This window comes from Macrobrachium nipponense, chromosome 2 (genome assembly GCF_015104395.2).
Source record: "Macrobrachium nipponense isolate FS-2020 chromosome 2, ASM1510439v2, whole genome shotgun sequence".
NCBI lineage: Eukaryota > Metazoa > Arthropoda > Malacostraca > Decapoda > Palaemonidae > Macrobrachium > Macrobrachium nipponense.
The window spans coordinates 81,067,287-81,094,611 of record NC_087201.1 but is presented as its reverse complement, the minus strand read 5'-3'; the positions used below and the strand labels follow the sequence as shown (position 1 = coordinate 81,094,611).

Genomic DNA, 27,325 nt, shown 5'->3' with positions numbered 1-27,325 from the left:
CATGAAAAAACATCGTATTTGATAACGTGAAGGGCCATTTCAAAAGCTGCCTTAGTATCATATTTCTGTGCAGAAATAAAAATACCTTACACGTAATACATTTTCATACACATTTTAAACAAAACCATGAACATTTATAAATCGACACATCCATAGCTAAATTTGCACTTATGTAACTCGATATTTTCGGCATAGAACAGCGTCAGAGGCATATATTTTACCCTAATACCTACGTATTAACTCTCCATAAAATTTGTTAATATAATTTGCATAACCTTTATGGTCTGAACAGCATTTCTACAAATGTATGAACTCGTTAGACAACGGCGCTAGCGGCGCTGTTAATTGAAAATTGTGCCGTAAAGATACTTTTAAAATGCCTTGTTTTTTTAATGAATATTTTTGACGACCGCCGTAAAACCGATTCGCCGTTGAGCGATTGCGCCGTTAACCGCGGGCCGCCTGTATATATATATATGTATGTATATAGATATATATATATATATATATATATATATATATATATATATATATATATATATATATATATATATATTATATATATATATATATATATATATATTGTGACAAATAAAATGATAACACAAAACAAAACACTTCACAAACCAAATGCCACACGCACCAGTAATTCACCTGAATACTATCAATCACTCAAGCACAATCAAATACAATTAACACTGTTCACATCGATTCAACTACTCACAGCACAGTGCATGTGCAATACATTTCTGTGTCACATGAGCTGTACTTGTTGGCTCCTCTCAATCTCAGTGAGAACCCAGAACAAAAAGTTACTGAACTTATGAAGCCAAGGATCAGAGCCAGGACCAGCACTAACACGTACCGTATGGGATCTCAAGAAAAAACGTATATGAAACCATAGAAAATGTAAGAAAATTGTTTACAGCACTAACTTAAAAAAATTGAGACAATTATAGTAAGAAAAATTAAGAAAATATATATTTTGCTTTCTCATGGTAAATATACGCTACCATTGCACTGGCTATCATGTCTCATAACCCTAGGTTTAAGGTTTCGTACCCCTTGGGGGTACAGGTACCCCAGGTTAAGAACCACTGGTTTAGATGAATGCTCTGGCGACATGTGTTGGCGTGCGCATGCAGTGGCGGGTATCAGTGAGCGCTTATGCTGCTGATGAGGGAAAGGTGAAGCAGCGCGTTGGGCAATGCGCGCTACAGGTGAGCGCTGTCTAGAGGAAGCATGTGTATTCACTCGTGCTTTACTGGAACTACAAGGTGCGCAGATGAATAGCATGCATGTGTAACAACACGCACAGGTGTAGAAGAGGGCACGTATTGGTGCGTTGACCCTGAGAGGGAGAGACAGTCTCTCTGCGACCTCTCTCCAACGAAGGCTCCTGTGCCTGTGGCAAAGCATCATGCACTACAGGGGAGCGTGTAATTAGCGAAGTCTCCTGTGCGCATGCCGTAGCATTGCGCACCGATGAGGATTGTATATCCAGCAAAGGCTCCCTTGCGCATGCCATAGTATCGCGCAAAGATGAGGTGCTTACAAGCGAAGGTCCAGCATGTACCAATGGAGAGCGCACACGTCAGCGCGTCTCTGAGAGGAGTCTCTACTGCCTCTCTGAGAGTCTGGTTTTCAAAGGTGGTGTCCAGGGACAAGCGAAGCTGCAGGGCCCACATCCCCGAAGGCAGGCAGATAGAAGGACGAACCTGGCCAGCGTCGAGAGGAGCCTCCACAGGGTAGGGCTCTGGGGGCTGCAACGCAGAAGGGCATCATTCTTAACAGCACGGCTGGCTTAGGCTGACTCTTCCGAAGAGCACCATTCGATGGCAGGCCAGGAAGTCCCAACGAAGGCCACAAAACATGAAGGGCGTTGTCAACTTGAACTGAAAGGCAAGGCACATCCTTAGAAGGGTGAGACCTTCCTGTTTCACCATAAGATTTGTCGCTCTTATGTGCCTCACTCCTTTGAGGAATGTGATGCCAAAGGTCCTGAAGGACGAGTCCCCTACGAGGAAGCAGAAGGTCTGGGTTCCTTGGTCTTCGAGGAAGAACTCGAAGGCGAAGAATCCCTCTTCCTCTTTTACTTTGCTGCTGGCGATACTCAACCCACTTGGCAGGCGACCAGGTATGACACTCCTCACAAGGGGATTCCAATGTAAGGAATGCCCTCTGCAAGGACAAAGTGAGTGAGGGTCTCTGTCAATCCTGCTCATGAAAGTACCACACCTCTGACCAGGGACACCAGGGCAGGAACGCATAACCACCTCATCAGTCATAATCGAATTTATCTAGAAAAAAAATGTGATCAATATTTCAACAAGACAGCGAGAGCGAAAAAGAGAGGTCTTTCCTCGCTGCTGGCTGTAATCAAAGTGACTACTCAGTGAGCTGGTGGGAAGGCGGTGTTTCCCTACTGCTGGGCAGGTAACTACCGGCCCGGTAGTTAACTACCTTGGTATAAAAGAATGTATTAGCTGGTAGTTTCAGCTGAGCTGCACTCTATCCTAAGTAAAGAAAGGAAGGTTTGTATACGGTGTAGGAACAAATTCCAATTTGCTTTTGGCCCAGGTAGCAGATTGAGGGGTGGTATGAGGTGGGCAGTTAGTGTAAAGGACCTCAGGTTTGTATAGCTAGGAAAAATACAATTTACTTCAAAAAATTGTGATTTGTTCCTACGTGATATACAAACCCTGTCCTTTAAAATATAAAGACTCACTGATTGGTGGGTGGAATTTGAGTGATCTCCAGTGAACCGACTGGGGTTCAGCCTAACTGAGATTTCCTTCCTGGTCGTAAGAGTGAGGAAGGAATCCGGCCACTGACTTTGATTGGAGTTAAAGAACTGCAAGATCATAAGGGGGAGAATGTGTACCCCTTGAGAGAAAGCTAAGAACCATTATATTGAAGACAGTAAGGCAAATACAAGTTATGGGTTTGTCTTATGTCCAGGTCCCTCTTCCCTGCCTTGTGAAAGGAAGGGGGCAGATATTTACTTCTATTAACTAATCAAAGGCAACAGATAGGTTACTCCAAGGAGTGTCTTACCTTTGTCAGCTGTTCGGTCCAGCATGTAATGGTCTGCATTACTCTTTACCCGAAAGGAAAGGGAAAGGGAAAGCGTAAGATGAAAGAGACGAAAAGAGAGCCAGTCACTCCACAGTTTTTATTATTTTTATTTCAGTTTATTATTTATAATTTTATTTTCATTATTACTTAAACTTACTTAATCCTCTGGTGCCCACAGGGGTATAGAATGACTGGGAGTTTATACGGAAAGGAATACTACGTTGCTGGATTAACGAGGGAGGTTTTAATATCACTACTAGCATCACAAAGGGAATTAATTACAGCATCGAACCAAAATTAGCGCATAAGAAGGGGTTGGAAACCAATGGCCCATGCACGACATTGTCTGTGGTGACGACATAGACGCAGGTCTAGGAGTGTGATCGCCTTGATAAGACACTTTCCCTGAGTTGAATGCAGAGGTTTTTGCCTGGCTGCAGCAGTGCCACTGCCAGTAGTGACATGGCTAGTAGTGTCATGGCTACCAGAGCTGTGTCCACCAGCAACACTGCTAGCAGCCTGGCGAAAACATGCATCATCCTCCTGACACATCCCAGCCCTCTTCGAGGCCGAAACCTCTCGCGAAGAGGGCTGTACAGGGGACCTCCTCTTAGTTCCTCCGGATGCCTTGCTCCAAGGAACAGCGACATCGACCCTGGCCCTGTAGAAGAACCAAGCGTAAGCCTGTCTTTCATAGGCTTATGCCCGGGTAGCTTCTAATCTTCCTCCGTGATGTACGTCCGACGAGGCATTTTTTTCCAAAAAAGGCCAGTCTCGTCACAGTTAAAGACTTGCTGAGAACTGGAGCCTTCCTTGATCGTCATCTTGTCAAACGTCTTAATAATGGCTTCGGCCGCTTTCGTGTCCGAGCTGGCAGCCTCCCCATGCCGCACCACCTAATGGATGCCAGTCCGTTTACGGAATTTATCAAACCACCCCCGAGAAGCCTTGAAGTCTGGGGTTGCCGTCAATGTCCCTTCTCCTCCGTCGTCTTCGGCCTGGGCAATCAGATCACCGGAAATAGCACTGGCCTTGTGGCAGATTGCCGTCTTGGTTATCATATCGCCAGCGATTTCTTTGTCTTTAATCCATACAAGAAGCAGCCTCTCCATCTCATCAAGCACGTGGCTCCTCTTGTTGGACAAAATAGTCACACCCTTGGAAGGTGTAGCTGCTTTGATGGCTTCCTTCTGCTTAAGGATGGTGCCTATCGTCAACGGATTTCGGCAGTGTTCCTTAGCGATCACACTCAATCGCATACCAGCTTCATACTTAATTATCTCCATCTTTGTCGTTATAGAAAGCATCCTCTTCTTTCCGTGAACTTCAGCAACATTCTTGGGACCCATGGCTAACTAAGTTAATTAAGTTCACGCACAACACGATAAAGTAACTTACTATGAAGAAACTGAAATCACTAACACGAATTTGTTAACAAACGAAATCTATGTGAACAAACGAATTCCAGGTGCGTACGATAACGCTGATGCAACGAAGTGGTCGAAGGATGCCTTTACGTAGAGGGATGATGGGACAGATACTGACCAATAGGAGAGCAGGATCTTATGGCTGTGACCAGCATCAGGAACCAATGGGAGAGCAGGAGGATGGTTGCGAGTCCACTGAGTTGGCGGCGCGTGAGTTTTAAAATTGTTCTTGGTGGTCCGGGCGAATCTCGGACTTTACCCTTTCGCAACCTGAATTATTTTCATATACAGAAGCAAAAAAATCTTTGTCTTTGCTTTTGTAACTTGGATTTTTCATAAGTAGGGACTTTTGTATGTCGAGGTTCCACTGTATTTCATATATCTATGACCAAATAATTTGTTTTTATATATCTCTTGCCTATGCCAGTTATATGCAAGTCTATGCAGATATCTGCAAAACTTAAAACAAATTCCATTCAATTACTGATGAAAGACTTGTGAATAACCAGTCTCAGACTTGAAGGACATGAAATTTAAGGGTCAATTTTGTGCATCCTCCAAGTCTAGAAAAACTGTAATGTTACCCTCTCTAACAGAAGTCAACTTGGAAAATGGCATTTCTTTCCAGAACAAAGTCTGAAACATTGACTACTTTGGAAGAGAAATCAATTATCAGCACACAGTTTCTTGCCACCCTATCCACTAAAAAACTATTGCCTATGATTTTATGGGCTACTTTTCTCAGTATGGCCCTCACCTCTGCCAACAGGGCCACAGCTAAAGGGGATCCTACATGGTAGACTAGAAATGGGATAAGTTGGGAGCCAAGGGAAGGCAACAGTCTTTGAATGGTAGTAAATGACTGTCCGGAAGGACTGAGACCACCCAGGGCTCTTCCAATTGTTGCTGCCACATTGCTCAGTAGCCTGACATGCCTTTTCCACAACCTGCAACAGGAGGGGGTGGGGCTGCCTACCTCAGTGGGCTTAGCCACAAGAACTCAGAAGGTACCAAAGAACAGGAACAGGTCCTCTTGACTTTGGTCTAAGAAAAGGTGAGCATTGGCCAGAACTCTACTCCTCTCACACTGCTAACTACCTTGTCACCAAGCTTCAATGACTGAACCAACTTTCAACCAACATCATTTTTGTCCTTTATAAAGAAACAAACAGTAACTAAGTCTACCATTAGGAGAATGATGGAGCCAAGACTGAAGGAATTTCAGCTGGAATTGGGAGACTTCTTGAGTGGAGTATATGGATGAGAAATGTGTGCAGACTTACATAAGGCTATAGCCAACTTATGGATTTGTGAAAAAAAAAACCTTGACTATATATTTTAGTCTGGGAGCTCTCAGAGATTTGCATTACATCTCGAGTACAAAAGGTTTGATAGTGAAAAGTCATAAGCTGGTGTGATGGGGACCTCCAAATGGCCATTCTTAAGTTATGCCATTGGTGCGTTGAGAAGGGGGTACTTCTTGAACTGCCCCCCAAAACAAGTTTAAATTACATTTTGGAGTACATCAAATAAACCTGTGATAAAAATTTCATTTTGGCACTGTGATTAGAGATGTGCCATTCTTAAATGGTGCAATTGGTGCAAAATGCATTTAAGAAGTGCCACTGTCACATTTAAATCACAATATGAGTACATCATTGAAACTTTGTGGAAATATACCTTAGAGCTTCCTGATGAAGGTTCAGTAATTCTTAAGTGTCAAATCTGGTGCAAAACCTATTTAAGAACGACCTACAGAGGTAGCTATTTTTTGCACATTTAAAACACGTCTTACCTACATTAATGAAACTTTATAGAAATATCCTTTAGACTTTCCTGATAGAGGATCAGCAGTGTCATAAATGGTGCGAAACCCATTTAAGAATGGCCTAAAGAGGGTGTTATTATTAGCACATTGAGAAGGCCTATACTATTCACTTTCTTTAGGCCTATACGTACATTCACTCATATCATCTCCTCCACGTGTGCCAAACCACTCTATTGTGAGCTGTTCTATTTATCTTATCACTTCTGTTGTTTCACTAAATATATAAGCGATACAATTTTAGAATGACAGTACTTATTGTCCCTTTCCTTTTCAGGTGCTTGTGATTATGAAAATTAGTTACATAAAACCAGTATAGTGGCAACTTTGTTTTGTATGGAAGTTAGCCAGTTAAGAAGGGTCTAAACTGATAAGGTTATATTATTGCCTTTGGGCAGAGTAACAGAAAACAAATTTGGTAATATTTTGTAATTAAGTTTAAATTTAATAACCTACTATTATACCGAGATCTTTTGTGAGTTTATGGGGTCATTTAAAAACTTAATGGTTTGAGATCTTTTTTTGAGTTTCTCCAAATTGAGAGCCTTGTGTGTTCTACACATTGCTGGATTATTACGTGAAATAAAATTAAATGCCTTTTTTGAGCGGTTTATTTTCACATGAAAATTAGTTATTGATGTAGCTATATAGAACGTGTTCTAGCTTAGAAGAAAGCTCTTTTTATTTCAAATGTTATGGAGTCATCTGATCCTGCCAACAATGCTGTTCCTGGCTCCAGGCGTGACAGGCGTATTCTCATGCTGGGAAGCCCTTGGAGAAGAAACAATGTTGTGATGTTTTACCCTTCTATGAGAAGAACTGGAGTACTGTGCAAGCCCCAGCTGAGAAGAGCCATGCAAAACCCCAATTTCAGAAATCAGTTTATTATGACTTGGTTGTCAGCTTGCCCAAGAGCAAAGATGAGAATGCCTGCTACCAGAAATTCACAGCTGTTACATCCACAACATCAGCTCTTGGAGATAGATCATCTGACGCTAGTGACAGGAATTTGGTGCATTTATGTTCCAATGCAAGGGTAGATGACGATGCTGAATCCTTATCATCTGGAATTCTTCCTGTCACTTGTCTTTTCTGTAATCAAAAGAGGGAGAAAAAAGGTGGGGCTATTGAACTTTTAGGATCGTGTGAAACATTAGAAGCAGGACAGAGGATTCAAGAGGCTGTTGAACTACTTCAGGATACAACTGTCCTTTCGAAAGTCATTGGTGTAGTCCTGGTGGCAAATGAAGCTAAGTATCATCATTCATGCAAGAGCGTATTCTTGCGTGCAACCAATAGAACTTCTAGTACTGAACAGAAAAAAGATGACATTCCACAGAAAACAACAATAATTTCTGTTAGAAATATCCATGAATATGTTGGGAAGTTTGCAATTGCTGAGAAACTTGCAGAACTGTTGACATCTGTGTATGATTGTTATTTGGAATTTTGTTCATCTGTTGATGAGTTTCCTATGAATAGGCACAGTTTTTTGCAAAACCTAACAAATAAGTTTGGGTCCAAAATCAAAGCCCAGAGTCCAGTAGGTAAGAAATTAGGTAGTATTCTTTACAATGCTGTAATTGCTGATGATTCCACACGTGTGGCTTTTGATTACACAGAGTCCGAGGAACGACTCCTCAATCAAGCAGCTGTAATTTCCGAGAGCAGCTGTTAAATGCTACAATAAAGATTTACCAGATAATCCAACACTGAATGATATCAGAGATGAGGGCACAATTTTACTAACCGTGATGAACTTCTTCAAAGTTCTGTATACAGACAACATATCTGACCAATGTGGAAAACAAATTGCCCGTTGTATTGATAACATAAGTCAGGATGCATTGATTGTTGTCAAAAGAGGCCGTGCAAAACCAGCAAAACATGTATGTTAACTCTAGGTATGGCCATAAGGCCTATCACAGGTAGCAAGAAGCTTGTTGAATAGGCTTGGGCATTGTCTCAACTATTCATGCTTAGAGGCACTCGAAACATCAATGGCTAAAGCCATCCAAGAGAGGAAAGAAGCTTTCCCTGAGGACACTTGGGCAGGAGCTCCAATGGGACTCGCATTTGAAAACTTCGATGAGATGACACAGACATTGTCTGGGAGGAAACACTGCATGATACAAATCGAATTCTGTATCAAAATTTGCCAGGAGATCGTACCAACAGTCAATAGAGTAATGAAAAACTAACACCAGTTCGAAAGGCAACACCAAGAGCAAAGAAAGCTGAACAGAAGAGGTCTCTCACTCTTGCCCCATATTTTGGTGTCCCCAAAATAGCAACCTTTACCTATGACTACACATCCATTTTTACCCTACCTGATGCTGCAATCACTGCATGACATCTGGACCTCGTTTGTTTTCCACATTGGTCAGATATGTTGTCTGTGTACAGAACTTTGAAGAAGTTCATCACGGGCTGTGATACAATTGTGTCCGTCTTTGATATCATTCAGTGTTGGAATATCTGGTAAATCTTTTTTTCTACCATTTAACAGCTACTTTCGGAATATTACAGCTGCTTGATTGAGGAGTCATTCCTCGGACTCTGTGTAGTCATAAGCCACACATATGGAATCATCAGCAATTACAGCATTGTAAAGAATACTACCTAATTTCTTACCTACTGGACTCTGGGCTTTGATTTTGGACCTAAATTATTTGTTAGGTTTTGCAACAAAACTGTGCCTATTCATAGGAAACTCATCAGCAGATGAACAAAATTCCAATAATGATCATACACAGATGTCAACAATTCTGCGAGTTTCTCAGCAATTGCAAACTTCCCGACATTTTCATGGATATTTCTAACAGAAATTATTGTTGTTTTCTGTGGAATGTCATCTTTTTTCTGTTCAGTACTAGAAGTTCTATTGGCTGCAAGCAAGAACACGCTCTTGCATGAGTGATGATACTTAGCTTCATTTGGCACCAGGACTACACCAACGACTTTCAAAAGAACAGTTGTATCCTGAAGTAGTTCAACAGCCTCTTGAATCCTCTGTCCTGCTTCTAATGTTTCACATGATCCTTAAAGTTCAATAGCTCCACCTTTTTTCTTCCTTTTTTGACTACAGAAAAGACAAGTGACAGGAAGAATTCCAGATGATGAGGATTCAGCATCTTCATCTACCTTTGCATTGGAACGTAAATGCTCCAAATTCTTGTCACTAGCGTCAGATGGTCTATCTCCAGGAGCTGATGTTGTGGATGTAACGGCTGTGAATTTCTGGTAGCAGGCATTCTCATCTTTGCTCTTCTCTTGGGCAAGCTGACAACCAAGTCATAATAAACTGATTTCTGAAATTGGGGTTTTGCATGGCTCTTCTCAGCTGGGGCTTGCACAGTACTCCAGTTCTTCTCATAGAAGAGTAAAACATCACAACGTTGTTTCTTCTCCAAGGGCTTCCCAGCATGAGAATACAACGCCTGACATGCATGGAGCCAGGAACAGCATTGTTGGCAGGATCAGATGACTCCATTACATTTGAAATAAAGAGGGCTTTCTTCTAAGCTAGAACACGTTCTATATAGCTACATCAATAACTAATTTTCATGTGAAAATAAACCGCTCAAAAAAAGGCATTTAATTTTATTTCACATAATAATCCAGCAATGTGTAGAACACACAAGGCTCTCAATTTGGAGAAACTCGAAAAAAAATCTCAAACCATTAAGTTTTGAAATAACCCCATTAACTCACAAAAGATCTCAGTATAAGAGTAGGTTATCAAATTTAAACTTAATTACCAAATATTACCAAATTTGTGCTGTTACTCTGCCCAAAGGCAATGATATAACCTTATCATGTACCCTTCTTAACTGGCCAACTTCCATACAAAGCAAAGTTGCCACTATACTGGTTTTATGTAACTAATTTTCATAATCACAAGCACCTGAAAAGAAAAGGCACAATAAGTACTGTCATTCTAAAATTGTATCGCTTATATATTTAGTGAAACAACAGAAGTGATAAGATAAATAGAACAGGTTACAATAGAGTGCTTTGGCACGTGGAGGAGACGACATGAGTGAACGTATACGCCTAAAGAAAGTGAATATACAGTAATTCTTTTCAATGTGCTAATAACAATATCCTCTTTAGGCCGTTCATAAATAGGTTTTGCACCAATTATGACACTTAAGAATTGCTGATCCTTTATCAGGAAAGTCTAAAGGATATCTATATAACGTTCCATTAATGTACGTAAGACGTGTTTTAAATGTGCAAAAAATAGTGCCCTCCTTAGGTTGTTCGTAAATGGGTTTTGCACCAGATTTGACACTTAAGAATAACTGAACCTTCATCAAGAAGCTCTAAGGTATATTTCCGCAAAGTTTCAAAGATGTACTCATATTGTGATTTAAATGTGACAGTAGCGGCCCCCTTTGGGCCCTTCTTAAATGCATTTTGCACCAATTGCACCATTTAAGAATGGCACATCTCTAATCACAGTGCCAACACGAAACTTTTATCACAGGTTTGATTGATTACTCCAAAATGTAATTTAAACCTGTTTTAGGGGTAGTTCAAGAAGTGCCCCCTACTCAACGCACCAATGGCATAACTTAAGAATGGCCATTTGGAGGTCCCCATCACACCAGCTGATGAGTTTATCTATCAAACCTTTTGTACTCGAGATGTAATACAAATCTCTGGAGCTCCCACACTATTTACTGTCACTCTTTAAGTACTTACTGTCAACAAATTCTTTACATTCCTCCTTAAGTTCGGCTGTCTGCTGGGCTACAGCTGGTTCCAAAACTCGAATTTTATTCAACTCATCAAAATAAAGGCCAGCTCGTGCAAGTGTTTCATCAGCCATGTTTCAGGAATATCCTTGTCTTGAAATATCAGCTGTGGTGATACAATTTTAATTTCTCTTAATTCAACTTATAAACAGCAAATACACCTGTAATTATCACTACAAGTTTAAAATGTCTCTCTCATAACAATAGCAGATTTTTTAGAAATACAGTACAACAATGTTATTACTTACTAACCTTCTAGCCTACTTCTGCCTAATCCATGCAGTCAGCAGCTCCATAGGTACACAAGGCCAATTATCCTTCTGGGTAGCACCTCTGGTAAGTAATAGTGGTATTTAATCATTCCTTGAGTTGTTCAAGAGCAGGCAATATTCATTATGTAAAAATAAAATGTTATTTCAAAAAATATTACAACACTTAACCTCATCAATTTACATCTACACTCGGGTATTTTGGGAAGGCTATCCAGTCTTAAAAAAAAATTTAAACCAAGGCACTGAAGTGTGACAGGAAATCATCTTCATATTAAAAGTAGGTTCAGTGCTGGACTTGAACCCTGTAGTAGAGCCATAATTATTTCTGGTAGAAATGAACAGATCATAAGACCCCCAACAACAAGGTACAGGTCCCATACCACATGTAATATGATATTGAGGGAATGGAATATGGCTTAGGCAAAGAAAGTAAGACCAATGTGGACCCCTACCCTGTTAAGTTGGGCCTGACATAACAAGAGGGTCAAGAAATTTGGTAAATTTAACACTCATTGAGTTCAGTCATCTAAGTTCAATAGCCAAGACAAGGTGCACAGATCCAAACTTTGTGACCTCTTAAATACTATAGCTTAGATGCCTGACATTCAGATAAGCGCTTCCAGGATAAATATACCAGTCAGGAGGGAATAAAAACTTCATAGTTACAATTAAATAAGACAGAAAACCAACTTCATGGTTACAATTAAATAAGACAGAAAACCAGAGATGGGAGTAATAAAGTAAACAGTGTCAGACTTTAAATGAGTTTTACCCTGAGCATCATAAGCTGAGGTAAATAGTGATGTATAAATTGAGCAGGCTTCTGAGAGCCCTTATTGGATCATTGCTCTTAAAAATGAAATTTTCATTATTAAAATGAAGTTTTATTGTATACTTACCGAACAATTATAGAGAATTATAGAGCCGTGATTTCCACGAGCGGCAGGATACTAAATTCAAATTTAGCGCGTAGGCGTCGCCAACACTGGTGGTGATGACGTCATCTCCCTCCACTCGCGGGAGAACCAGGTACAACTGCCCAGGTGAATCCAATTCTTTCTGCCCGTCCGTCCACCTAAGGGGAGGAGGGTGGGTATAATCATAATTGTTCGGTAAGTATACAATAAAACTTCATTTTAATAATGAAAATTTCATTTTTATTGTAGTGTCTTACCGAACAATTATAGAGCTGATTACACATTTATGGGAAGGTGGGATTCAGTGGACCACTAGTATTTTTAAATGGTTACATTTATTACAATACCAGTAAACACTCAAGGTGTCTGTTGTACCTTACCTTGTAAGAGAGCTACAGCAGACTGTTACTGCCTCTGGTCGGTGCTCTTCTTACTATTGTAGAGGAATTGGAATTTGACCAAAGTTAGCCTCTACAGGAGTGGAATCCTTCCGTAGTTCAAGCGAGTCAAGGCTGACTGACGGAGGATAGTAACAACAAAGATTGCCCTTGCCCTGGGCTAAGACCAGAAATTCAATCATACAAAACATTTGTCACCAACACCAGATTTAAAAACCTATATACCCAACCATTGTAAAATCTGACCTAACAGACTGGTGAGTATCCCAGGTACTCAGTACCCCCAGCTTCCCTTGAACTCGACAACCTATTCAAGGTGAAAAGTTAGCATAGAGGTGACGACCCCTGTGCCGTTTCTCCCAACACCATGCCAGAAACCGCCACGGGACCTAACGTTTTACAATTCTCGAAAACCGTTTCTATCTCTTTGAGATAATGAGTCGCAAAAACCGAATTCGATCTCCAGAACGTGCTCTGAAGAATCGAAGCTAAAGATAAATTCTTTCTGAATGCTAAAGAAGTTGCCACTGGTCTAACCTCGTGAGCTTTAACTCTCAGAACGGAAAGATTGTCGTTCTCGGACTGCAAGTGAGCTTCCCTGATAAGCTCTCTAATAAAGAACGATATAGCATTCTTAGAAAGAGGACGAGAGGGATTTTGAACCGAGGTTCAGAGCTTAGAAGATTGTCCTCTAATACCCTTAGTGGCAAACAGATACTGCTTAATAGCCCTGACTGGACATAAGAGCCTTTCTTCCTCCTCATGTCCAACCAAATCAGATAAGTTCCTTACCACAAAACTCCTCGGCCAAGGATTAGAAGGATTCTCATTTTTGGCTAGAAAGGTCAAAGATACCGAAAATACAGCATTGCCTTGAGAGAAACCGACTCTTTTGTCTATAGCGTGCAATTCGCTGACACGCTTAGCAGAAGCTAGTGCAATAAGAAAAAGTGCCTTCTTAGTCAAGTTCCTGAGTGAAGCCGACTTCAAAGGCTCAAACGGTGGCCCCCCTGAGGGAACTTAAGCACCACATCTAAGTTCCAAGCCACTGTATCCTGCGGGAGCTTAGTGGTTTCGAAAGACCTAATGAGGTCCGACAGATCTGAATTGGAGGAAATATCCAAACCTCGATGTCGAAAAACCGAAGAGAGCATGGCTCTATATCCTCTGATCGTCGAGGGAGCCAGTTTCTTAGAGTTCCTAAGAAATAGAAGAAAATCTGCTATTTCTGTTAAAGAGGTCGCAGAAGTAGAGACTTTAGCACTTCTACACCACTCTCTGAAGATTCTCCACTTCCCTTGATAGAGTTTGTTAGAAGACTCTCTCCTACAACGAGCGATAGCTTCTGCAGCTCTTCTTGAAAACCCTTTCGCTCTGACAAGATTCCGGACAGTCTGAACCCTGTCAGAGCTAGAGCGGACAAGTTTTGGTGGAACCTCTTGAAGTGAGGTTGTTTGAGAAGCCACTTCTCTGGAGGAAGAAGTCTGGGGAAGTCTACTAACAACTGGAGAAGGTCCGGGAACCACTCTTTCCTGGGCCAAAAGGGAGCGATTAACGTTAGTGTTACATTGCTGTGCAACATGAAACTTGTTCAGCACCTCTCTTATTAGACCGAACGGAGGGAATGCATAAGCTTCCAGACCCGACCAATCCAACAGCATTGCGTCCACCGACCAAGCTAGAGGATCTGGAACTGGAGAACAAAAGAGAGGAAGACGGTTGTTCCTTGATGTCGCGAACAGGTCTATTGACGGTCGTCCCCAAAGGCGCCAAAGTTTCTGACAAATCTTGTTGTCCAAAGTCCACTACAGAGGTAACACTTGCTGTTGACGACTTAACTCGTCCGCCAGGACGTTCATCTTTCCCGGAACAAATCTCGGGACTAGCTGAACCTTCGCTTCGTTTGACCACAGGAGGAGATCCTTGGCTACTTCGTATAGAGAGAAAGACTGAGTCCCCCCCTGTTTCCGCACGTACGAGAGAGCCGTGGAGTTGTCGGAATGCACTGCCACTACCCGACCTTCTACTAAGCTCCGAAACTGTCTGAGCCCCAGGAAAATTGCTAAAAGTTCCTTTACATTTATGTGGAACTTCTTCTCCTTCTCCGACCAAGCTCCTGAAGTCCGTTGATTTCCCAGCAGGGCTCCCCAACCTGTGTCCGATGCGTCGGAAAAGAACTGTAGGTTTGGGAGGATGGGTCGTAAATCTAACCCTCCTTCCAACCTTGCTCGAGAGAGCCACCACTTTATGTCCTCTTTTATTTGATCTGTGACAGGAAAGGTAATCGAGTCTGGTTGTGTCTTCCTGCACCAAGAGGCTCTCAGGAAAAACTGCAGAGGTCTCATGTGCAGTCTTCCCAACGTCACAAATTTCTCCACTGACATCAATTTGCCCAGGAGCCCTCACCTCACAATGATTGGCAGAACTTACCTTTTTGTCCAAGAACTCCTGAACTGTCTCCAGACAGCCTTGAACCCTCTTCGGGGACAGAAAAGCCCGAAAAACTTGAGCATTCAGAATCATCCCCAAATAAAGGATGCTCTGAGATGGAACCAACTGGGACTTCTGTTTGTTGACCAGAATTCCTAACTTTCTGGCAAGATCCAGAGTTGTTCCAAGGTCCTTCATGCACCGACTCTCTGATTCCGACCGGAGAAGCCAATCGTCCAAATAGAGGGAGATTCTTACTCCTAATATGTGCAGCCAGCTTCCTATCGGGGATAGAACCCTGGTGAAAACTTGAGGAGCGGTCGCTAGTCCGAAGCAAAGCGCCCGAAACTGAAACACCTTGCCTTCGAACATGAACCTCAGGTACTTCCGAGATTCGCGATGTATCGGAATGTGAAAATAAGCGTCTTGCATGTCCAGAGAGACCATCCAATCCCCCTGTCTGATGGACTCCAGAACCGACCGAGTGGTCTCCATATGAAATTTTGTTTTCTGGACATGCAAGTTCAGGGCGCTCACATCCAAAACCGGCCTCCAGCCCCTGATGACTTGGGAACTACAAAAAGGCGATTGTAAAAGCCTGGAGGAAAATCCCCTTCTATCTGTTCTATCGCTTCTTTGAGCACAAGCGCTTCCACTTCTGCGGCTAGCGCCAGAAATTTGTCTGAGCCCGGAGAGTATGCCTGGAATGGAATTGGCACAGGTGAGAGCGAGGGAGGTGAAACGAGAGGAATACGATAGCCGAACTTGAGTACTTGCACTACCCAGGCTTCTGCTCCTCTGTTTTCCCATTCCTCCCAAAACAGAGCCAGCCTGGCTCCCACTGGTGCATGAAGAACCGAGCTTTCATTTGGAAGGTTTGTTAACCTTGGCCGAGGCCTTAGACTGAGGTCGCAAATTCGACTTCGGCCGAAAGAAGCGCTTGGGTTTTCTCCCTCGAAAAGGCGCTTGGGCCAGAGGAGAAACCGAAGGAACAGTCTCCAAAGGAGCTTTAAGTCTCTTAGTAGACTGTGCCAGTAAATCCGAAGTAGATTTCTTATCTAGCGCAGACGAAATAGACAACACTACATCGTCTGGAAAGAGGTTATCTTTCACAAAAGGAGCAAACAAGAGAGCAGACTTCTGTTGGGAAGTAACCCTTTTAGAAGCAAAGGAGCACCAAAGTTGCCTTTTCTTAAGGGTACCAAAGGCGATGAGCGAAGCTAACTCATCACATCCATCCCTAATGGATTTGTCCGCACAGGACAGAACACCAATCCAATCCTCTGCTAACTCCTGAGAAAGAGAAGGACAGTCTTCGATCTTGGCCGCTAAAGCGCCAATAGTCCAATCAAGGAAGCTAAAGACTTCCAAAAGTTTAAATTGATTCTTTACAACGTGGTCCAACTCAGGCGCTGTAAAGAAAACTTTCGCTGCGGCGAAAGCAGATCTTCTAGAGGAGTCGATTAAACTGGAGAAGTCTCCCTGGGAGGAGGCAGAAACTCCCAGAGAAGGAGCTTCCCAGTTACATAAAACCTATACCTCTTACGAAGCAACTTAGAGGGAGGGTAAGCAAAAAGCGCCTTCCCTAAGTCTCTTTTCATAGACATCCATTTCTCCGTCTCTTTCAACGAATGTCTAACCGCTTTAGATAGAACAAGTTTTGGGAGGAGAGGGTCTGAAGTTTTCCTCCTCATCAAAAAAGTCGAAGTTGGGGAGCGCGGAGCCGCTTTCTCAAAATAATCTGGATAAGATACCAGAAGAAATCTAAGGAGACGTGAATAACACGAGAGGTGATGTGAATCCTCCTCCTCTACTTCTTCTTCATTCTCCGATACCGCCGAAGAAGTAGACGGAACTACAACCGGATCTAAAGGTTTCGAACCACCCTTGGACTCATTCATCCAGTTGGTTAACATCTCTAACTGCTTGCGCAAAGGCGCCAGAGACGAATCAAAAACAGTTAACGTAGGCTTGGAAGAGCCTAAATGTTCAGCAGGAGGCGGAAAAACTACTTGCGCCTCGCTCGGCGCCGCCGAAATTCGAGGCGAAACAGGCGCATCAGGCGTAACAGACGAGAAAGCGCCTAAAGAAACACCCTTAGAACTGCTAGCTACAGCGCTAAAACCACAACCTCTACTAGTAGATGGAGCCGAAAAAGGCACAGATTGAGGCGACGAATGAGCCGCTAACGGCCGAGGCGCAACCCTACTCTCAGGCTCCTTATACCGCTTGACTGGAGGAGGCGAAGAATCAGCGCCTGAACGCCTCTTTAAGGGACGCGAAACGGGCGAATCTCGCCAAGAGCGCCGCGCGACCGGAGACGAATCGCTTGAATCATTCGAAAGGCGTCTGACCGCAACACCTTTCCAACGCTTAACCGAGCCCTGTTGAGGCGCAACAGGCTCAACAAGAGAGGCGCCTGTCTGTGGGCAAATCCCGATCGACTCCCTTGGACTTCCGGTATGTCTTCTCCCCGGTGCGGGGGAGCTGGACAGTGACCTTTGTCTAGGAGACGTGTCAGGACAGACAGACGCACCCTCAACTACACTCTTACCTGAAGCCGCTTTCTCCAAAAACGTCTTAACTGAATTACCAAGTTGCAAAACCGTATTCGCTAGTCCAACAAAATTTCTGATCTAACCTCGATTCCAGACTGGCAATGGTGTCGGAAGAAACTACACGGGAAGCCGGAGAAGTGGGATTAGTAGGAGGAATAGGAGGTGTAGTTAAAGGAGACATAACAATTTGAGGAGAAACAGAAGGAACAGATGCATCGCAAGACGAAGCAGAGCTAAGTCTACTTTCCCTAAGCGCTGCTTTTCTAATTCTGTCTTTAGCTAATTTCTCCGAGTATGAACTAAAAAACTTCCATTGAGAATCAGGCCAATCACTACACTCGTTACATGTTCGATCTGCTGAACAAACCTGTCCCCTACACTTAACACATTTAGTGTGAAAATCATACTCTAACTTGGATAATCTAGTTTTACATCCTGAGATGCAAAACCTAACTCCCGACGGACTAGAATCCGACATGGCAACGCCTAAATAATAAGCAAAATAACAACAACGCCAAAAAAGAGTACTTCACCAATTCCGAAGATCAAATCCACAAGAAAAAAGCGAAGCAAAGTCATCCAACCGCACCGACCACCGATGTTCACCGGACGCCGGCAGGAAAAGAATTGGATTCACCTGGGCAGTTGTACCTGGTTCTCCCGCGAGTGGAGGGAGATGACGTCATCACCACCAGTGTTGGCGACGCCTACGCGCTAAATTTGAATTTAGTATCCTGCCGCTCGTGGAAATCACGGCTCTATAATTCTCTATAATTGTTCGGTAAGACACTACAATAAAACTATGGCTTTGAGCAGCCAACACAGACAACTTCCTCGACACCAAAATAATTGCAAAAGTCTGCTATCTACATAGCAAAATTGAAGAAAGGCCATCTCTTGTTTATCAACTCAATAAATGAACATTAAAGCTTTTGTTTGGTGATGTATAAAGAAAAGTATCTATTTGGCTCTGCATTAACAATGACTGCCTTAGTTTAGCTCTCACTATAACCGAGACATGAAGTTTTCATAATAAAACTAATATTGTAGTTCTTACCTACCCCTGAACTACATCCTCACAGACTTACCCATCAATTGGGTAACTGACAGTGTTATCAATGCTATCGGTAAACTGTCTACTGAGTTACCTGTGAACCATTGGCAACACTGCCATACGTACCGGCCGCCATTGGCCTAATCTTCAATTGTGTCATTCACAATTCACAACTAATAGTGGAGAGGAGGAGGGTGGGAATCATTCAGGTGCTCAGGTAAGTATTATAATATTAGTGTTATTATGAAAACTTCATATTGCAATACAATCCGTGAATGCTGAATTAGCCCGATTAACACCATTTAATTGGAGGCGGGATCAATCTAATTCAACCCAACTGCCCATGAACATAGGCAGGTAACTCAGTAATTGCATACTGTAAGTAAGGTATAGTAATCTCACCTATTTGTTCCATTCGGCCAATGAAAATGCCAGAGGGGAGAGTACCTCACGTCAGTCTCATAAGTCAGGTTCGTCTCCATGCTAAACTCCCATGTGGTATTGTATACCTCCCATGTACGAAGTAAATTTGAAACCTCCCATGTCGCTATTTTAGCCTCTCATGTTTGGAGGAGAAGTTGCAAGAGCAGGTCCTTGGGATCCCAAAGTATGTGCGAAGCGTAGCCGATGCTATCCAGTTCTGTAACCTGCCTGCCTTATCTGACAAACCAAAACTCGTGAACAGGACACTTTAACTTAATTAAGAAACCAAAAAGAAAGAAAAAAAAGCCCTACACCACTAAACAGAATCCTACCCTTGTAACCCTAATGCGAACGAAATTATCGTATAACTGCATTGGCTGCGACGAAAGGGCCTAGCAAGTAACCCTCCTCCGACAAAAACTGAACGTCCTTCACATAAAATGACGTGAATACTGAAACTGACTTCCAGGTTGCTGCTTGTAGAATCGCCAACACTGAGAAGATCCAAAGAAAGGCCGACGAAGTAGCCATACTTCTTATACTATGCGCTTTAGCTCACAAAACATTACTATTCGATTCCAAAAAGGAAGACGAATTACTGGAGACCTGAGAAATAACTTCCCACAGAAAGAAACTAATAGCATTCTTTGAGATGGATCTAGATGGATTCCTGAGAGAGACAGAGTTCTAGGATGAGGAACGAGCTTCTCCGTGCGAGACAAACAGATCCTTAAGGCTCGTACAGGACACAGTAGCATTTGAGACTTGTCGCCTCCTACGAATTCTTCTAAGGAAGAAACCTTGAATGCTCTAGGCATAAGATTTAACTCTGACTCTGACTTGGCTACAAACTCGGGAAGATAAAAAAGAAAAAGGTCTTGCCCCAAGAAAGAAACTGATCTGGCTACTGCTTGTATCTCTCAGACTCTCCTAGCCATGGCAAGAGCGACAAGAAACAACACTTTCTTCGTCAACTCTCTTAGTGGTAACGTCTCTAATGGTTCGAAAGCCACAGAGCTTAATAACTTCAAAACCACCGCTAAACCCCATGATGGGGCCCAAAGCGGAACGATAGGGCATTTGATTCTAAATGATCTCAAGAGATCATGCAAAATCCTACTGTCCAATATGTCTGGTGGGTGAAGCCTAAAGGTGCTGCTCAGCATGGACCTATAACCTGCGACTGTGAAATATGACAATCTTTTTAATTTTCCTTAAGAACAGGAGAAAACCCGCTATATTGCAATACACCAGCTGAATTAGCCCTGGTCACCTGACCAGCCCGAAGAACCCCACAAAAATTACTAACATTTAGGTAAAATTTTAACTGCCAGCATTACCAATGCTGCAGGTGAAGTGTTACCAAGTCACCTGTCCACAGTTGGCGGCACTGCCGCCAGCCGACAGTGACTACTCACGCCAATCACTTATAGGATAGGTTGACATTGAGTATGTCTGGGTTATTTACTACACAGATGTCAAAGTTGCAGAACGAGATGAAAGGTAGCAATAGGGAACAATTGAGGAACTGCTCTCTTCCAGCTCCCCTGCCTGTTCCGGAACCAGCTCTGATGGGTGCCGGGGGTCATGGAGATCCAAACACCAAAAGGTTAGGAACTACCGTCCCCCCTGGCCAGGAGCAGGCAGTGTCTGCAGCAGAATTCCCTTATTCCCCTGAAATTACAAATTTTCTAAGACAATTTGTATTTTTCATAGCTACAAACCTGAGGTCTTAACAATAGGATAATTTCTAGCGGCTAGTTGGATCCGGTAAAAAAGTAGATGAAAGCAAGGAATCTTGTGGTATCTGGCAACACATGCGTAGATCGGGTGAAGAGTGGTCAAACGCTGAACATCTAGGCTACGCTAGTCTTTCCCAACTCAGGATGACTTAACAAAAAGAGGGGCAGCTAGAGGCAGGCAGCATAACGTTAAGACATCAGGTTTGTAGCTATGAAAAATACAAATTGTCTTAGAAAATTTGTCATTTGTTTATACGCGAACAAACCTCGGTCTTAACAATAGGATAGACTCATACTTGGAGGGAGGTATAAGACATCCTAGACCGGCTGGGGGCCTACCCGCCAGTCCAGCTCTCAAAAGAAATAGTTCTTGGAGAGGGACTGAAGCCTGTTGAGAAGCTAGATACACTAAAATCTAACCACTCAGAAACTGAGTGATGTAGAATGATATATGGGATAACCATTGTATGTAGATGTTCGGCGCTTGCCCACTCTTCACCCGATCTACGCATGTGTTGCCAGATACCACAAGATTCCTTGCTTTCATCTACTTTTTTACCGGATCCAGCTAGGCACTAGAAATTATTGTATTGTTAAGACCGACGGTTTGTTCGCGTATGAACAAAATGTAAGTCTGAAAATTAAATCAGAAATAAGAATGACACAGACAACTAAGAGTGTTAGGGATCAGCTAGGCCAGGCACGGTTCCAAGGGCAGTTGGCTTCAGATCCTTTATTTAGTCCTGCTAGGTTAGGACCCCCATTGGATCCAGAGATCTGTTTGTTCCCGGCCAATACTGTGCCGAAGGTAAAATCTGGCCTTCCTCCTTCAGCGAGTATCAACTTAGTTCCATCAGCGGTAGATACTCTGAACGCCCCCTCCTCTTCAAAGGTTCCCTTTCTGTCAGGAAGTACTTCAGAACCTTTGCCTTTTAAGGGTTCCTCAGACGTTGCTCAATTCAATTTAGCGGACCATAATGGTGATCTCTTAGGCCTTTCAGAGGGTTACAGGTCTTTGGTAAGGCAGTGTTTTCTTTTGGGTTTCAGTAATATTCAAGACCATGTTCTTAAGAATTTCCCTGAATTTTGTAACAATATGTATCTAGATTGTCAAGGTGGTAAGGATTCAATTTATTTTCTTTCCCTTAAAAGGATGGTTTCTAACCCTTCTATATTCCCGGGTTCATCAGTTTCTCTTCCCCCGGTTTCGGGGGTTTCTGCTTCAGTCTCGGAACATTTGGCAGCCCCGCCTCCGGGGGTGGGTGGGGGGGTGGGTGTCTCATACCTTCTCCTTTGTTTGTTTGTCTTATGAGAGTACTTTTGCTTCTAATGCGGCTGTGTCGCGTTCTGCAGGTTTTTCCCGTGCGGGTAAGATGTTGATGTCTTTCTTGCCTTCGCAAGTTACTTCTTTCGGTATCCCTTCGTCTTCCGCTGGTTTCAGTGTTGCTGCAGCAGATGCCTCGGTTACCTGTCCCACTTCTGTGATCACTGGACCGAGAGTAGTTCCCAGTGTATCTTCCTCTGTTTTCGGCTTCTTCCCATGTTGGGGAAGATGGCCCTTGGATATTAGTTTGGTTCAATCCAGGTTGCTGAGTCAAGGTCATGAAGCGGTAGGTCTGCGCAGCTCCAGCGGTGTTTTGCTTCTGCAAGAAGCCTTGAATCGGTCAGTAGCTTCCGCATCTCTTGGTAGAGGTATCAACACCCCCCTAGATGCTGACCCCTTGGCGTGGGTAGGGGGCTTAGGGACCAGCAGCTGGACCCTGATGCCTGATGGGGGATGGTTTCTCACCGGTCCTTGGGACCCAGCTGTTGGTCAAACAAAATTAGTCGGCTTTTTCCTCTTCCTGTAAATTATTTCTATTTTTCTACCTCCTCCTCCTATTTAGGTGTGGGTTTTATGTTAATGACTTTTGGCTTGGTTCTGAATATGATTTGACTTGTGCTTTGGCTTTGATGGAAGGTGAGGATGGACGGCATGCCCTCTCACCTGTAGAACTCGAGTACCCGACATGGTCGAGTGAGGGGAAAGTTTCATGTCAAACCCTGCCTTTGGTGCCGGGTTGTGATCTCAACGGAACATCATGACGCCTTAGCACTGAGGGTGAGGTGTATATCCAGGTAATACCCCTAGGGCACCCTTTGTCAAAGGGATGACCCTGTCATCTAATTGTGGCTCCGTGGTGGGTATGGGGATTACCCGGAGGAATTATATCTTTATGTATATATATGGCCTACCCCCCCTCTTTTATCATCTGACCCTGACATGGAAATGGACTTGGCAATGGATAATTCAGGTTCAAACATCGTTATGATGGAACCTTTTTCTTCTGTTTTGGAAAGAAAGAAAAACGCAAAATTGAATTCAAGGAACTTAAATATTCAGAGTAATAAGAAAGGAAAAATAGAGATTCTTCCTGGTATGTATGAATTAGTTTCATACAATAAGTCAATAGTTCTCAGGCTCGAAGATGATGTATTGCAGAATATCAGTGTACGTATTTAAAGCAAGCAGAGAAATTAATAATGTATGTAACTGTGTACCAAAAAATCATCCACAAGATGATGGGACCCTATTAAGTCAAAGTCCCCTCACCTGAACAAAGTGAAAAATTGCTCGAGATGAATACCTTAGTAGGGTGAAAAGTTACGTGTTTCCCTCATCCTATTTATAACCAAAGTTGAGGAGTTATATATTCTCCCGAACTGCTTTTATTAGACATCGAAGAAACTCAGCAGGAATTAGAGGAACAAAATGTGGCAAAGGTGGTCAGAATGAGAAAGAAGGTGGGGGATCAGATTGTTCCCCTGGCAGTGCTAATCCTCACTTATAACACCAATAAATTACCTAATGCTATCAAGGCAGGATGCCTGAACTTCAAAGTTAAGCCATACATACCATCACCTTTGAGATGTTACCATTGCCAGATGTTTGGCCATTTGATCCAGAAATGTAGAAAGAAAATAAATGAAGAACCTGCTTTATGTTGCAATTGTGGCAAAGAAGCACATGGACCATGCAATGAGCCACCTTCTTGTATTAATTGTGGAGAAAATCATTCTGCATCCTCAAAAAGTTGTGTGAAATTTATTTTAAAGAAGGAGGTGCAAACAACTAAAGTTCTGAAAAAGATTTTGTTTAAAAACGCCAGAAAGAAAGTACTAGAACTTCAAATAAGACCGGGAGTTACATTTTCATCAGTAATTAAGAAGCCACAGTCCAGTGTACAAGTGCCAGCTACTCATGCAGTGCAACAGCAACCATCCGCTGCAGTCACAAAGTCAAACCAGGCTGAGACAACACCACGTGGAGAGGAGCATGGTGATGATAAACCTTAAGCGGGATGTTCTTTAAATAATCAAAATAACACAATCACTCCATCAACCAATACTACAGGTTCTTAAATCTTGTACAGCAGAAATACTTAAAGGAATACAGTTGACTACATCCAATGGAACTCGGCCCAAATCAGATCACAGGAAAAGAGAAAGAACATCAGAAAAAAGAAAAGATAAAAGTGAAAATGAAAGTAATGAACTTTCCTCTCAGAAATCCATCGTTATCCAGAGCAATATCCCCAATTTAAAATGTGTAAAAGATGATAATTAATCATCAGTAGTAATGGATCGCAGGCTTTCAATATTGCAATGAAACTGTCAGGGGATGCAAGCCAAGTATTAATCTCTAAAAATTTTAATAGAAGAAAACTTACCAATATGCATTGCCCTGCAAGAGACTATGCTTGGACAAAAAATCATGTCCTAAAGAATACTTTTTTTACCATTTTGATTATGGCGAGCAAGTAGGGATTCATGGTGGAAGTGCTATGTTAATTAGGTGAGATACAGCTTCCAAAAAATATCCACTGCAAACAGACAAGTGGTTGCTGTTCAGATTTTTCTGCAAAAGAAATATACCATATGTTCACTGTATTTACCTCCAAATAGAATATATCATAATCTGACTTGAGAATTAGAGGGATTTATAAGTCAGCTTCCAAGGCCTTTTCTTATTGTTGGTGATTTTAATGGAAGACACCCCTCGTGGGGTGATGTAATTTCCAATCCTAGAGAAAACTATATTTATAATTTTATTGAAGACCAAGAGCTTGCAATCCTTAATTCTGGAGAACCAACACATTTTCATATTCAAACTGGGACCTTTTCTGTGATAGATTTATCAGTTTGCAGTCCTGATTGTTATCGTGACTTTTCTTGGAATGCAATGGGTGAAGGATTAGGAAGTGATAATTTTCCCATTTTTATTAATGTAGTAGGTGAAATTGCAATACCAAGATCGTCTTGTTGGATTTTGGATAAAGCCAACTGGGCATTATTCAAAACCCTAACTTTTTTAGAAATGGATATTGAGGATTTCCAGTCCCTGGATGATGCCCTGGATTTCCTTTGTAAATTAATTATTGATGCTGCCCAGAAGACAATTCCTCGTACAACTGGAAAATTTAAAAGAAAGCCAGTTCCTTGGTGGAACCTTCAATGTTAAATAGCTCGTAAAGCAATGCGAGCAGCTTTTACACACTATTCCAGAAATAAATGTTCCTATTATTTAATCTTATTTAAGAAGGCATAAACCAGATTTCGATACCAAGTAAAACAAGCCAAACATCAGTCATGGGTAGATTTTATCTCAAAAATTAATTGGAAAACCCCTTAACTGAAGTCTGGAATAAATTAGGTAAAATTAGTGGCAAATATGTACCAACACCTCCACCAGTGTTATTAGTAAATGGAAACATGGTTGCCAATCCAGAGGATGTTAGTAAGGATTTGCTGACCATTTTGCTAGTGTTTCATCTAAAAACCCAAGCTCATCTTACTATGAAGAAAACATTCAAAAGGAAAATAAAATTCTCGACTTTATGTCCATGTGCGGCGAATCATATAACCAGCCATTTATCTTTCAGGAATTTTTATCTGCCTTGTCATCATGTAATGAATCTGCTCCTGGTGCAGATGACATAACCTATTCTATGATAAAAAATTTGCCACTCGGAACACAAGTTTTTGCTCAGTATTATTAATAAAATATGGAGAGAAAATGCATTTCCAGCTTTGTGGAAAATAGCTATATTACTAGCGTTTTTTTTGAGGCCACAGAAGGATGGTACTACTCCGTCTAGTTATCGTCCTATTGCTCTAACATCATGCATATGTAAGTTGATGGAAAAAATGGTTAATGTGTGTCTTATATGGATCTTAGAAAAGAAGGGCCTTATAACTCCAGCCCAAATACATTGTTGTACTGACATCTTAGTGCATCTAGAAAATTCAATATGCGAAGCTTTCATCTCCAGAAAACATCATGTATCAGTTTTCTTTGACCTGGAGAAAGCTTATACAACCTGGAGATATGTTATTTTGAAGACACTCCATGATTATGAATTCCTAGGAGAATTACCATTATTCATCCAAGCTTTCCAAAAAAATCAAAGGTTCAGGGTTAAAGTTGGAAACTCATTTTCATCTCTTTACAGCCAAGAAGGAGTTCCACAGGGAAGTGTCCTTAGTGTGACACCGTTTGCTTTGTGCATTAACGGCATTGCCTTTGATTCTTAAAGATATATGTAATGTTTTTCTTATTTGTTGATGACCTCTCTCTATTGTTTGCAGCCTCACAAATGGCAGTGGCTGAGAGAAAAATGCAGCTGGCTATTAACAAAATTGTCAAATGGGCAGAAAAAAGGGATTTTGATGTAGGAAAAATCTATTTCTGGGCGAAGGGCCCATGTCGCCCAGTGAAATAGGTTCCTTTAGCACTATTTCTAAGGTAAAATATTGTTATAATACCAGAGAACCGCTAAATTGGAAATGCCAGAATATTCTGGCTCGCTCACCTTTATTAAAAGGTGCCGGTATGGTTTCTGGGGCGAGTGAAACCACTAACACGGGTCCTTCTCCAATTAGCCTCTCCTACATCAAAAAACCTCAAAAAGAGAGGAGCCGACTTATGGGAAGACCTGTGTCGCCCGGTGAAAAGTCCTGTAGCTCACTTTTCCAAATATAAATAGATTCTAGATATACCAGAGAAAACAGCTGGCATGGTGTGCTGAGGTTACTACCCTTGCGCGAGCACCCAGAGGGCGTCGGGTCTAAAGTACAAGGCGAGTGGAAGCCACTACTCACAGGTCTTCTGCCAATTAGAAGATTCCTTTCCAAAATCCCTCCCACGGCGAGAGCCGTTACGAAGATTACTCCCCCTACCTCGCTCTCGCTCTTGCTACTACCACCCGACCCGCGCGCCATCCACATTCCTGGAATAGACACCCTAGCTTGGATTGGTTAAGGGTGGGAAAAAGGAGTAGAAGGGATGGGTTCATCGGGCGACACAGGTCTTCCACCAGAAATAGATTTTTCCTTCGTCAAAATCCCTTTTCTGGGTTTGACCTGTGTCTGCCGGTGAAAAGGTATCAAGAGAATTCC

At 42.3% G+C, this 27,325-nt stretch overlaps 1 protein-coding gene across 4 annotated transcripts in view; it reads right to left on the bottom strand.

The window, feature by feature from the left end:
* Positions 1-27,325, bottom strand: part of LOC135220715 (intraflagellar transport protein 20 homolog) — a 148,047-nt gene that overhangs the window by 46,299 nt on the left and 74,423 nt on the right. For 3 of the 4 annotated variants that reach the window (XM_064258133.1, XM_064258131.1, XM_064258132.1), the window contains exons 2-3: positions 11,346-11,426; positions 11,041-11,199 (exon numbers count right to left, since the gene is read on the bottom strand). In XM_064258133.1, coding sequence (XP_064114203.1) covers positions 11,041-11,167 — 127 coding nt within the window. In that variant the 5' untranslated portion in view covers positions 11,168-11,199; positions 11,346-11,426. Of the gene's footprint in view, positions 1-11,040; positions 11,200-11,345; positions 11,427-19,124; positions 19,150-27,325 lie in introns of those variants that run through there. The other variant, XM_064258134.1, reaches the window with a different exon arrangement.